Below are 14862 nucleotides of genomic sequence, written 5' to 3'. Positions count from 1 at the left end.
TGATGCAACCAAAATACACGTGCATCTGAGAGGTATGGCATGGCTGTGGCAAAGCAGCGTATTTCCATGCCGGGATAGGAGGTGGAAAGGCGCAAGACAGATGGTATAGCATTCGCTTTCATGACCCTCCTGATGCTTCCACATAAAACACAAATGGTCGGGCTTCTTTATTTCGATCAGCACATGTCCATCCGGATATATTTGCAAATTCAACCTTTAATACGTTTGAGCTTTGGGAACCGGATATTCGGGAACCCTACTTTTGGAGGCTTCCGTAACGGCTTGCTGCTTGGAAAGTTTGGCTTTGTAGGGCGTTTTATTGGAAGCAGAGAACTATCGTGTGACGAGACCGGGGAAGGAGGACGCTTTAGTGGAGGAACGAGAGGGCGAGTGGGAGGAGGGGGCGGTGGGTGGTTCGGACGAGGCAGGGGTGACGGGCGGTTGGATGAAGGCTGGGTTGGTTGGCGGTTAGGAGGTGGTGGTGGCGGGACTTTTGGACGTGATGGGGGTGGAGGGAGTTTTGGAGATGACGGGGGTGGCGGGATTTTCGAAGCAGGCGGGGGTAACGGACCTTTTGTTGGGGGCGGGGGTGGTGGTTCTTTTGGACGAGTCGGAGGTGGTAGGTTTTTTAGAGGAGACATGGGTGCAAGAGGCTTATCTGAAGCGACGGATGCTGTCGCCTTGGTTTCTGTTAAGGAACTTGTGGTTCCTGCTGGTGGAACTGGAGGTGTCTCAGGCGCAATCGCCTTGTCCGGTAGGGTGGGTGCAGCAGGTGCGTTCCCAGGGTGATTAATATTTGGCTGCACTGTCCCTGCCATCTGATGTCGGAAATACATAGTCTGAGCGAGGTTCTGCACACCGAGCGCTACTCCTTGCAAAGCTGCACTTCCTGGCGACTGTCCATATGGCGAATATTGCTGATAGCCGGCTGAATACGCACCGTATCCACCGGATCCTCCCATTTGTCCATATGATGGATATTGTTGATGGCCAGGTGAATATGTACCGTATCCACCACCTCCTCCCATTTGTCCAAATTGTGAGTGTTGTTGATAGGCTCCTGGGTATGTTCCTTGCGCACCACTTCCGTAAACTTGCTGCTGAAGTGCGCTGCCGCGTTGAGGGTTCTGGCCGTGCTGGGTAAGCCCAGAAGTTTGGGCAAGCTGAGCAGGCTGTGAATTCTGCGAATTCTGATGATAGTTTTGGTCATAATCATACTGGTTATAGTAATTTGCTGTGCACACTCCCTGTTGGGATTCTTCTGGTCTTTCAGGGTTACTATAATAGCAAACACATTGCCCTCCGCACTCCTCGACTTCTCCAATCCTGTTGCATACCTTTAAAAAAGAAACCAAAACAAAGATTAATTTGTTTCGGAGGATTATACGAAAGTGGATATATTTATTGATCCCTGTGCGTTCATGCACTCTTAAAATATTTCATAGAAAAAGGGAAAGCTAGTGGAAAGGGAGCTCAAGGGGTGAAATTTGATTTGTGTTAGAGGTTTAACTGTTTATAAGGGAGCTCCTAAACTGTAGTTATTATTGCCTATTGTAACTGAAAGACACCGGTTAGACGCAGACTACTTTACAATCATATTACAATCTTTACAATCATGTTATCTGCTTCATAGAGCACCGAAACTCTTTTGAGATGCGCAGAACGAAAAGTTGCATCATACAGAGAGGAAAGATGACATCTATATTAATGAAAGAGCTTCCTGCTTATGTTCATATGTTCGTAACATTCGCTCGAGATTTGTACGTTGCCTTATCATTTTCGAGGAGGTTATAGTTCTTTGAAAGGAGGAAATATTTTATAGCTTCGACAGATTTGGCAAATTGGGTAGCACTTATTTTCATTTAGGAGTCAATCATGCTTACATCATGTAATTTGAGGCATAAAGCCTCCAAAAATAAATAATTGATTTTTTGTTACCGAAGCTTTCCACATTTGCCGAGGTTTACTGATATAGCAAATGCCTCTCAGCAGCATTAAAATAAAGGGATCTAATTCTTACATATCTTTAAAAGTGATCCATATTGTTCATTCATATAATTTCACAGCTTATATTGCTAAGGTGCAATGATTCCTTAAACGTTCCACTAGTTCATAGCAAGTGCATTTTCCACCACCAAAGAAAAACCTTATTCTAAAAATCTGAAATAATATTACGTGAATTTTGTCCAGCACATTTGCTCTACGCTAATATTTACTCTACAAGACAAACCTATTTCAGTTCACTATATGTAGTATATTAGATAAGATATTTGACCCGGATTAGGTAGAAAATAAAAACAAAAGGCATTCAAAATGAAATCAAGTCATACTATAAAATAAATTCTTAGAAAAATGCTTTCAAGAAGATACAAAACATGCCTAACACGGAACTTCCAGTCTGAGGACCTTGGCTATCAGCCATACGAAGCCGAAAATATTTTTTTCGGCAGTTGAAACTAGGTTGATCTCTAAAACTTTGAGATAGGTCCAAATTTCGCACAGTGTTGAACATGACACCGCAAATAAAGGTTTTTAAAAACCATTTTTGTAAGCATCCCCAATATTAAACGATAGCCACCGAACAAGGCTGCCCATTTTCCGCCTCTCGAGCTCTAGATGAATATTCGTCAAACATGTATGTAATATTGTGATTCTCGAGGAAGCGAGGATTAGAGCGGTACTTTGGTTTGTTGTTAAATATATGTACCCTCTTTCACTTCCTAAATATCGTGAACTCCAGTCAGGAAGGAACTTGAATGGCATTGAAATAATTTTTAACCAGTATTAGGTTTGGTAAAATGTCGGCTGATTCATCTTTAGTACGCTTTCAGAAATCAAAAACACATGGTAGTACATCACAAACGAAAATCATCATGACAATCATATGCAGTCTTTTTAGTAACTGTGGAGATAAGCCACAAAATTAACTGCATGGCTAGCCCATCGGCAGCTTACAGTAACTTAACATAGTTCTTCATGTTAATATTTGAAATATTTAAACTCTCCGTCACATATATACCTTTCTGGGGCAAATATGGTCGTTCGCTTCAATAGGGGGCCAAGCACTGAGACTGCAATGTTAAAAAGAAAAAGAGATTTTTAGCCCTTCTGCAACACGACAGGAGCAGAAAACATGAGGCGTGGATATAAGGAGGGGCATGCACATAACTACTATTTGTAAATGTGAGTCGTCACTTTGAAAAAAAAGAAGAGTCAATATTTATATGCACATACACATCTGCTGTCTGTAAATGGTACAACACAAAATAAGTATTTTATTTCTTAGCGCGTGCAAGGAAATGAAGGTATTGAGAAAAAATCAAGGAACAATTCAGTCTATTGAACACGTGTATTTAAATATCAACTGGGGCAAGGAGGTTTATACAGGAATAAAATAGCAATAGTAATAGAAATAATAATAAATCTTTTCCTAACGTAGGTATTCAGGTTCCTTAGTCGCAAGCGTAGATTTTCGGGCTGGCTAATCTCCTAAGAAAAAACGGAATCTCCCGATATTGTGGCAGAGTCACTGAATGTATGGTCGGGAATGGACATATAGCTGCTCAAGACACCGGTGTATAATTTCTTTTATGATGGCAGCAAATGATGCCTATGGAGACAATATATTTGTGTTGTAAGACGCAGTCGCATGAAGAGGGGAAGGAGCTCTTTATGATTTCTTCATAACTGCTTGTGGGGCCAGCTCAGCTCAATAGTTTGCGCTGCGGCGAATAAACGTGTGGCGGCTTCACCAAATATTGCCTTTGGTTAGGGCCAATGAAGAAGTGAGAAGCGCAAGGGCGTGCCGATTTAATTTAAACTCAACGCAGTATAAACAAGGAAGTTTACGTGCCTTTTAATGGGCTCCAAAGCAGCCGTGATCGGTTACGTTTGCAGAAAAAGACACATGAAAAAAAAAAAAAAAAGCCCCGCTGGAGTGCCGCAGTGGTTACGGCGCTCGACTACTGTTCCCAAGGATGTGGGATCGAATCCCTGCCGCAGCGGCCACTTTTCGATGGTGGCGAAAAGCAAGGCGTTCATGTGCTGTGGGATGTCAGTGCATGATAAAGAACCCCAGGTGGTCGAAATTTCCGGGACCTTCTAGAATGGCGTCTCTCATAGCGCAAGTCGCTTTGCCGTAAACCAAACACCGTAAAACAAAGTAAATCAAACTACACTTAAGTGGAGAGTGAAAGAGAAAATGTTTAAGAAAAAAAATAAATCGCTAATCGTTGACAACACGATGGTCGAAGTTCCATTACGCTACTCCTGCAAACGATGAGCAGTTTCTCTTCTTCAAAATGTAGCCAACTCTACCTATGACATCATGGGACCTTCCGGTTCACGATGATACTGCTTATGGCTGAGTTAGTTCAATACGAAAACCTTTTTTTGTGTGCTATTTCTTAAAGCCTTTAATAAAAAATCCTTAAGAATTATTCGTTTGACAATATTGAGCAGGTAGAAACAAATAAACATTTTCCACGTGATCTGGCACGGCGCTGCGATTAATCAAGAGGTACAAGCAATGTCAACAGGAAGTTAATTTAAAACGTTCAATCACCTTTTTATATATCTTTACATAGCGAAAAATAAACTTGATGGAACGTGCATTGCGTAGCATTTACTAATCTAGGAATCTAAACACATGCCTACGAATAAAATACAGACTAAAAAAAGATCGACAAAAGCAGTTATGTCGATTCTGTCGTGTGTCATTTTTTAAGAAAATTGATTTTAAGAAGCTAGTGGCAACTAACCAAACTAAACTCCCGAAATCTCGAAGCCGCAGAAGCGAATTTATGCTTGCATAAACTCTTGATAAGCGCTCTTCTAATTTCAAGATGCGCCTTGACAAGCTGATCATTGGCAATAAAGTGTACATGTATGACGATGACTCCGACTCCGTGCATGAACTAAAAACATAACAGTCACCGCGAAAACACCGGCACCCGTTCTCGCCGCCACATCAGCCTGTACAGACTCCCACCAGTGCGCCCGCGTGTCGAACTATGTCTGTCGTGCTCGCAAACGTTCGTAGTTTCATACCGAAGAAGGAAACTGTGGAAACTATCTTAAAAGACAATCAAAGCAATATTGCGGTATTCACCGAAACATTGTTGACTCCGGACATCAGTAATGATGAACGGCTTGACGACATGTCATCTTTTACCTTTTATAGGCTCGACAGGGCCAGTCGTAGGGGCGGTGGCGCTCTTGTACTGATAAAATCGGTTATAAATTCCTTCACTATTGATGTTACATGTCACCATGAAATTACCTGTGTAAACGTTTCACCTCCCGGAAGCACAAATATACGGATTGCCTGTTATCGCCCACCGGATTGTGATACCTCTTTTACTAACGATCTGCACTTGGTCCTTCTTTATTTGAATTTTAGCTTTCCTAACGCCAATTATATTCTTTTTGGCGATTTTAACTTTCCAGATATTGATTGGATGAGTTTATCCGCATCCTCCCGCTGTTCCAAAGATTTTATTGATCTCGCTCTTATGTTTAATCTTGCCCAAACTGTAAGCATGCTAACTCGCAATAATAACACACTGCATCTAGTTCTTTCCACCAATCCCGATTTGATACGGTCAATGCAATGTGCCAATGGTGTGGGCGATCACAAATTGCTGCTATTTGACTTATCTTTCCCAGCCCCTGTTCGACAGAAATCCATAAAACACATACGTGGCTACAGGCGGGCAGACGTGTCTGGTGTTAACGAAGAGTTAGAAATATTTTACCATTCCTTCCGTGAAATTGCCTTTCTAAAATCTGTGAACGAAAACTGGCTGTTATTTAAGCACAAACTTTTATCACTCATTCATAAGTACGTTTCTCTCGTTTCTATTCGCGGTAATACAGAAAACCCGTGGTATTCGAACGCTTTGAGAAAGCTATCCCGAAAGAAAAAACGCCTTTTTCGTGCAGCGAAGACATCACATTCTGAACTTAAATGGGAAAAATATTTTACTTGCCTGAAGGAATACATACAGCTTTTGAGACAATTAAAAAAAAGTTTCATCACCAGGACCTACTCTGCATTCTTCGTACCAAACTCCCGAAAATTCTGGAATATTCTTACACCTACGCGTAGTAAAAGCCATAACATTTCCTTACGTAATCACGACAACTCCCCAGTGCCGATTGATCTGCGTTCCGATGTCATGAATTCATACTTCTCTTCTATTTTCACTCCAGAACCTGCCCTGAACACACCCAACCTACCTCCTTTAAACTTTGCTCGGATGCCCCCCATTCACATCAATTCTGAAGGAATTGAAAAATTGATCGACAGCTTAAAGCTGTCAAGTAGGCCTGGCCCTGACAATATACCTGCGAAGGTGCTTAAGTCCACCAAAGTTATTTCCAGCCTTATCTTTAGATTATATTCACCCAGTCCTTAGTTAGCAGTTCGATTCCGGATGACTGGAAACTAAGTAGAGTATCCCCAGTGTTCAAATCAGGAAACCACTCCAATTCATCCAATTATCGCCCTATTTCGTTAACTTGCATAGCCTGTAAAATAATGGAACACATCATCTACTCCCAAGTTGCAAGCCACCTCGATAATAACTCATTTTTCTTTAAGAACCAGCATGGCTTCCGCCCCGGTCTTTCCTGTGAGACTCAGCTCTTTGAATTCACTACTGACCTTCACTTTAACCTTGACTCATCTTTCCAAACCGATGTCATATTCCTGGACTTTTCCAAAGCATTCGATCGCGTCCCTCACAAAAGACTGATGTTTAAACTTTCACGCCTTTGTATTGATCCATTAACTTTATCCTGGATTAACTGCTTCCTCACGAACCCCGTTCAATACACCGTCATCGGAGGGCATAATTCCGCCACACACGAAGTAATCTCGGGCGTGCCGCAATGATCCGTGCTTGGGCCATTGCTGTTCCTTGTCTTTATAAGTGACCTCCCCTCTGACATAGCATCATCCATTCGCCTGTTCGCCGACGACTGCGTCTTATACCGTCGCATTTCTTCTCACGATGACCAAGTAACCCTTCAAAACGACTTACGTAAAATTGATACCTAGGGCTCAGACTGGATGATGGAACTGAACGTAACCAAATGCAAATTCATGCAGGTGTCACGTAAAATTTCTAATATTTCCTATACATATCCACTAAAGGCAACTATCATATCACAGGTTGAAACTTACAGGTATCTCGGCGTCCTAATCAGCAGTAAACTAACATGGAATGAGCATATCACTAAACTAGCTGCTAACACTTCGAGAACTCTGGGCTTTATTAGAAGGTCACTTTCACTATCACCGCCATCCAGTCGCAAACTTGCGTACGAAACTTTCATTCGCCCGAAGCTCGAATACGCATCTGCAATTTGGTCCCCTCACCAATGTACTTAATTAACGAAATTGAATCAATCCAGAATCGCGCTGCCCGTTTTATATCTTCAAATTATGACTTTCGTTTCAGCATCAGCAGTATTAAGACATCTCTCGGTATCAGCCCTTTAGCCCTAAGACGCAACATTTCTCGCCTATGCCTGTTTCATAATCTGTACCACAACTTCCACCATCTCCGTGATTCTCTGTTGGTTCTACCATTGCGCACATCATCTCGTCTGTTCAACTTCATGAGCATGCAGCGCTTACATGGATCTATTAACGCCTTTAATAAGTCTTTTCTACCAGCCGCAATTTAAGAATGGAACCAACTTCCCGAACACATTGTAACTGAACGTGACCCTACTAGATTTAAAGAACGCTTGGCATGTCATTTCGCTTCATAACCGATTGTTTCCTCTTCCTTTTTATTTGCAGTGCCTCCTTCATTTGAATTGTTGTATTTGAGCATTCTGACATTCTGACCATGAACGATGTTATCTTTATGTGTTACCTCCCCCCCCCCTTATGTAATACCCCCCCCCCCCGGGGCCTTTAAGGGTATAACAAATGATGATGATGATGATGATGATGATATCATTATCTATCCCTCGTTCTCGTCTCCTGCTCTCTAAATACACTACGCCGTGGGCGTAAAAGTAGCGTAGCCGCGTTAACTAAGGCGGCGAAATACAAATATGTGCGCAAGCAATAAGGTTTCATTTCGTTTTGGGTTCGGGGCTTGAGTTTCAAAACATTAGAGTATGGGAAAGGGAAATTAGTGACTGAAGACTTTATTGGCAGAGCAGATTTTTAGGACAGTGTAGTGCTCCTTGAGTTGGCAATGCGATAACGGTGTGTTTGTATTCCTTGCATGAGTACGAAGGCGACGACCTGAAATGGAAGGCGTAAGAGAGTGGCAGTTAAGAACACGGGATGATCGGATGATAGTGCCCTGTACTCCCGGACCACTTTTTGTGACTATGGAGCCAAAGCTAGAGAGCCGGAATGCATCAGGTCACTGCGCAGCAAAACATAGTCCCTTCAGAAATGGCCCAGATTGTGTTCTGCAATGTTATAGAATTATGGGAATGTTCACGTTATAAGCACATAAAGATTATATTACAAGTACAGATTAGTGTAGGGATATTTAAGATCAGTATAAACCGTGGATGGTGGGGGGGGGGGGGGGGGCATGATTTATAAGAGCGCCCCTTTGAAACGGGGTGGTGGGAGTTAACACCATGGAAGGTTTTTCTCCTATACCTTTCATGCTGTTATACGTTCTCCACTATTTGTTGATTTTGTTATTTTGTTTTTATTTCTACACTTAAGTCATCTTCCGGATTCCCAGCTGGAACCCTTCTGATTGTTTTTTTTTTAACTTGCCCTGCAGGTTATTCACTCAACCAGTGGTGTCTCCAAACCCTTTGGCCTTTGGGAGAGTGGCTGTCCCTACATCGAGATCCGGATGGATGCATCGCATTCAAGTATAAGAAAGCTCTCATTTAGTTTAATCTCGACTCTACCTCTATCTTTATGCCCCAAACTACAATGCCCGAAAGTGAGCCCTGGCACCAGAATTACTTCCCAAATACCCCTCAGCACCTGATACCTGTTGTATTCCCACAATGCCCTATGTTTCATTATCCACGTAACTCTTCGCCAATTTGTGTAACATGCTGTTCGTGCTTCTCCATTTGTGTCGGTATTTCGTTTATCCATACTACAAGATATTTATAGGCTGTCACTCCGGATATTTCATGGCTTTTATTTTAAGTTGCTGCTGTAGCTTTCTTTCCATATTTAACACATAAAGCATGAACAGTAGTGGCGATAGCGGACAACCCTGTCTTAATCCTTTGAATATCTCGACAGCTTCCGTACTTTTTACAGCTTCCCATATAATTTATGCTTTATTATCCCGGTATATTTCCTGCAGAAACTCTGTTAACCCATTACATATCCTTTCATCTCTTAGTATGTTCTAGCACGGCCGGTCTCGAGGGAGAGGGCGCGCGCTCTTTCTTACGGCCTTCTCAATCGCTGCGGGAACAATGGGACTTTTCTCCTTGAGCTACGCTCTCCGCCACCGCAAGAGGCGCGACCTGCTCACTGTTCGCTCCGCGTCTGCTTCAGCGGCGGCGGGTGGTTTTTGCCTGGTTTCGTGTTGTCGCTCGCGAGTTTCGTGGTGAGTGCAGCCCCGAAATTAAAGAGCACAGAAGGTAGATGCGGCAGCGGCATGTCGTCAACGTACCACACGTGAACGGATATAAAAAACACTGTCGTTCAGCAAACGTTCGACAAGCATGGCATACATTGCGGCACGGTAGCTACTTTTGTTCATTTTAATCCGAATTTTTCCCAAGCCTGTACACGAATGGGAACAAAAAGAAAACTGAATGAGCAGTGATCACAACGAAGCTTCTTCAAGGCTAACATGACAGCAACTCGTCTGCAACAGCAAAACCGTCTTTCAACGCTAGATGCGAAACCATTCATGTAGCACCGAAGATGAAAATAATTTCATAAAAATGTAATGTAAATTGCAAAATGCTTGCATGATATAAAGTATTAGTATAACAGTCAAAGTAAACGTGGTAGGGTTGAATTTTAAGTGTTATTACATTTCATATACTTGGCAATGTGTGGCATTATAAACATTATTTTAATTTTGCAAATTTTAATGAACTTTTTACATGATATTATGCTTAATATGAAAACAAAAAATGGTTGATATTCATGACACCACTTGTGCTCGAAGTGGTAAAAAAAGGCCAATAAATGGTGAAGGTGATACTCGATGCAGTGACTTACAAATGAGTTCACCTGTTATATCGAAAGTATGCAAGAAACTTCTAAAGCGTTAAAGAAGAACACTCTCACTGAAGACTCATTTCAAGCCTTATATAGCGACCCATTGAGGCTCTCTTCGGGAAAGTAAGGTTAATGTGCGGAAGGGAATGACATATGCCAGATGCGAGGGCCGTAACAGCTAGCGGCACATGACTACATGACTACATTGTCAAGACGGACGTTTCATCTGAGAGCAAAATCAAGGCACGGAAGGAAGTGATGGCATCTCCTACCATCCCATTTTCCACTGTCCCATATTCCGGTTCACCTCATGTCGCTGGATATATCGTTTAGTTAATCAACTTCGGGTCTTACGCTTGCGCTATTCTTCTTGAAACTAGCGAAAGAAGCAGCCCCATGTAGTACGCTCTTCTACGAGGACAATGTCCTAGTGGACTGCATCATCCGAAACCAGAGCTTGTTGCCCTATTGGACAAACCTTTTCTTTTTCGAAAAAGCTGCCTACAACACACAAATGTTCTCGAAGTACTTAAGATCCTGATTCAGTCAGCATTTCAGAACTCAACACTGAGTTGCCAGAAAGGAATTGACAACAGCTACGTTATTAGGTCCGTTTCTTTGATACTTGAAAAATTTCTCAGAATTCTTCTTCTCAATTAATTATACCAGGAAAGTGACAAAGAAGACCGAAAGGCCAACTCCTTATGTGCACAAGCCATGCAGGAAGATTTTGAGCCTGAATTTTCTAGACGCAGGTCGCATTTTGATGAATTGATGAATATATAGTGCAATGTGTAACTTTGAAGGAAATTTTTTTTATTGTTTGCTGCTCTTTTCGATTCTGCTTAACTGTTTATGCCCATTTCATTGATTAAAAGTAGTCGCGAGACTACATATACATCTTCGGTCTTTCAACCGACTGATACGTTTTGAACGAAGCTAGAACAGCCCACTCCACTAGACAAGTGAAATTTTTACTATATGAGTAAATTTTTGTTATTTACTCTGAATCTGAGACGCGCCATGAATTTTTGCCGGTGCCTCTTCTGATCTAAACAAAAACGGTAGCGGTTGACAGAATCTCCACCCAACAGTTCACCATGCACTCACGTGAGGTTGCGCTACACCTGCTTAAAACATTCAAAGACAGATTGCATAGCCTGGTAAATTAATTTTGTACAAAACTTAGAGGTAAAAAATGTTGAAGTGTACCCGAAGCTTCATTCGACCGTGCACGGCCGCACTGACGAAGGAGCGCGCGCGTGACGGATTGTTGACTGTATTTTATTCCTCGTACACGATAAATGTTCGATGTTGATGACGGACTTTGTATAAACCATAAGGGGCGAAATGTCAGTACCTGCCAGTTGCAACTGACGTGGGCGAAGCTAAAAGCGAACGCGCGTTTCCCTTGCGCGTGAACGGCTGTAGCGGAGGAGCAGCAGTGGGGCGGTGGCGACCCCACCGAGGCGCGGCGGGCGGTTGAAACAGACTCCATTGGAGAGGCCGTAAGAGAAGAGAAGCGCTCTCTCCCTCGAGACCGGCCGTGGTTCTAGAAGAGTTCTTCGCTTACGTTGGTCGCATGTCTCGTTTATCTCTAGGAAGGACAAATGCAAAGGTTTCTTTTCCTTCCCAACTATTTTTATGCGCATGTAGGGTAAGCACCCGTTCTGAAGTTCTCCGAATATCTTATTACGTCCTACTTGTGGCTGCATTTTTAATTTCACCGCTTGCATTGCCAGGCGGTGTATAACAGATGTTATTGTAATCGGCCTGCAGGATTTAACTTGCAACCTATCTCTTTGACCTTTATAACTCAAACGTTACTCTGCTGCCAGCTGTCTGGAATTTGCTTACTCGTTATGGCGGTTTCCAAAGCCTTTAAGAACTCTTCCTTGCTCCTTGGACCAAGTGCATCAGCTTAATTGGGGCTTCGTCAATGCTAGAGGTTGTGCATTTAGGAATATGTGCTTCTGCCTTTTTCCACTACAGATTGGTAAGTTCTAAGATGCTTTCTATCTACCTGTCCTATTTGGCTTCTTCCTATGGGGAGATTACACTATCGTCACTCCTAAATGACTCAACTTTAACAGGCATAGTGCAGTTTACAGAGTCATCTCCCTCTAAATATTTCCCTTTGTATCTAGAATCCGTTCCTGATTTTTCTGATTATTTTATCTAACAAGGTTGTATGGTTCCAGAAATGTCTTAGTCCGCATTTTAGTTTCATCGTGGATTTCAGCCATCTAGCGATCGGTGGACTGCTTATTTTACTTTGGACAAGTGATTGTACAACCAATTTCATTTGCCGATACGATTACAATTCTTAGTATTCTTCCTCTGGAGATAGCTGCGCCTTCTTTGCCTCTGGGTGTTTTTTAAACACCCCATCGTTTTTCGATGGCTCAAAACTACAGGTCGGAAGGCGAGAGTGAAGGCAATCCTGCACCAATACAGCCATGAAAAAAAGTTCTCATATGTCGACGCTACAAAATATCCAACTGGCAGATACTCTTTGGGACTAGCGGTCACAGAAACCAACGGTTCAATTAGAATTACGGCCTCCGTTTGGGGAATAAGTTCCACCAAGATGGCTGAAGAGACCGCCATAGAAGTAGCACTCGTTTTTATAAACCATATGGACACTCATGATGAATGCCACACTAGTCAAATATACAGAATAATTGCAGATTCCCAAGTTGTGGGCCGCACCTTCACGAAAAACGCAATATCATTGCAGGCTGCGTGTATACTGCCGCCAGTATGACCCGCTACATTCCCCAATGTCCACCACCACATCCACCACTTATCAAGGTCGAAGTTGTGTCATCGCGTCAGCTACAAACTCATAAATATCATAACTAATATCACAAACGCGTTTTCTTCCCCACCCGCTACTAAGAGAAACGTCCCAGCTTCCAACAATACAGACCTTCATTATATATTTCGGTTTGGGCCTGTGCAACACCACCCGGAAACGTTCCAGCAAGAAATCTCCCCACACTGTTCTCCTGGGAACAAGCCTTAGCCAGCACCAAGCCAACAAATCAGCGCCGACTGATCAAGCGGGCCGAGCAAATAGCGGCGGCGAACGGGAATCTAGATTGAGAACCCTTATATCTTTTCCTGAGATCGCTCTCACTGTCACCAATCCGCAAGACCAGCGGTAGCTACACCAACGGGCCTGCAGGATAGTGGCGGCACATGGAGTTCTCGACAGAGGACTCTACTTAGGAAGACAAACGCAATAAAAATGTTTCCACCTCCTTATCCTAATTTCCTTATTACACCAACGTCGCGGTTTGCTCTTTCCGGACCAGCTGTTTGCTACTTGTACGTCGTTTATTTTAGTACTTATGAGTAGTTGCACCTGACTATAACCGAGTGCTTCCTCTAAACTTGCTGCTACACGCGCGATTTGTTTGTCGTTTAATTGCGCGTTTTATTTTTGCCTTTCCCCCATTTGTGTCTTAAAGAGGGCCTCAAATGATAAGCTTTTTAAATGATAAGAAATGTTTGTGATCATGTCCCAGACTGTAGTGCCCTTTTCGTCTATTTCAATCTTGGTGAGCTTGCTACATACCCGCGCAGGCCATGACGGGAAAAGTTCATATTTTCTGAGCAAATGAATTCTTCTCCTGGACCACCAAGATTGGTTTCTTGTATGCATAACACAATATGCAATGATAAATGTGTCTTTTCTATGACTACATGACAGAGAAGTGAACATGGGTTGATGGGGATCCTTAGTTCGCACACCTAGCCAACGTTCCTCCCTCTTCCCTCTTCGAGGGAGACGCCCCAGAAGAAGGCTCAATATGCGTGTGGCCAGGGCAGGCGCAGAGTAACATTTAGATGTCGTGCTCTATCTCAACAAAGTATTTTAGATTTCGAGCCAGGGAAAGCGATTCTACGTGTTTCCTTGTAAGCTATGATTTCTTTAAATTAAACTCTATATATATATATTTTTTGTATGTCGGGGAACTGCGTAAGAAAATGAAGATGGCGGTTCTTACAGCTTATACATACATGTCGTTGAACCTCGCATTATATGTTGGATGTTCTTTGGGAAGCACGCTTAGCCTCGGCTATTTTGTGAGCCGTGGTCGTACTTTTACCTTTGTGACAATATTGTGGGTGCTTTATATATTCTGGCGGAACGCAGAGTGTTCAGATATTCAAGATAGGGCGAAGCCACCATGCAAAATGAAGAGCATTTAAGGGAAGACAAGAAAGTTCTGAGAAAAAAGATAGGAAAAAGAAAAAAAAAGTGGAGGGAAGGACTGAAGAAGTGGCTGCTAGTCTCATCCAAACAGGTCAGCATACAGTCACAGTCTATGAGAAGCCGATGACAGAGTTTCGTGTTACACTAAGGGGCTTTAAAAGCATTAACATTTCGGCGTGAGATTAACCACTAGAATACGCCGATACCATGGATGGCTAAGTGCGGGGGCTGGAATTCATGGTTGCACTCTTCTCACCAATATCTATTTTAATTTATGCCCCAAGAGGCGAACTATATTGTTCAAGATGTTTAACACAATAAAACCGACTACTGTACTTACAGCAAAAAAAGAGTGACGGGCAAATGAAGCCGCAAAAGTGTTGCGGCCATGAAGTTTTGCGAGCCGATAATTCTTCAAGGCATACAGGCGTCACTGACGAATGCT

General features: G+C 42.7%; 1 protein-coding gene across 1 annotated transcript; it reads right to left on the bottom strand.

Moving 5' to 3' along the window:
- Positions 1 to 519: 519 nt before the first annotated feature.
- Positions 520 to 14846, bottom strand: LOC146194586 (uncharacterized). The gene is made up of 3 exons (XM_084596084.1): positions 14758 to 14846; positions 3020 to 3071; positions 520 to 1337 (listed from the first exon to the last, which is right to left on the bottom strand). The coding sequence occupies exon 3, from the start codon at positions 1214 to 1216 to the stop codon at positions 866 to 868; it is 351 nt and encodes a 116-aa protein (XP_084452210.1). The 5' UTR covers positions 1217 to 1337; positions 3020 to 3071; positions 14758 to 14846; the 3' UTR covers positions 520 to 865.
- Positions 14847 to 14862: the final 16 nt, after the last annotated feature.

Source organism: Amblyomma maculatum, chromosome 3, assembly GCF_055883805.1.
Source record: "Amblyomma maculatum isolate TAMU_Amacu chromosome 3, ASM5588380v1, whole genome shotgun sequence".
NCBI classification, from domain to species: domain Eukaryota; kingdom Metazoa; phylum Arthropoda; class Arachnida; order Ixodida; family Ixodidae; genus Amblyomma; species Amblyomma maculatum.
The sequence above is the reverse complement of the archived record's forward strand: the minus strand, read 5'-3'. Positions and strand labels throughout refer to the sequence as shown.

Coding starts and splice junctions, on each gene's coding strand:
- LOC146194586 (XM_084596084.1), bottom strand. CDS start 1,216: ATGATTATGACCAAAACTATCATCAGAATTCGCAGAATTCACAGCCTG.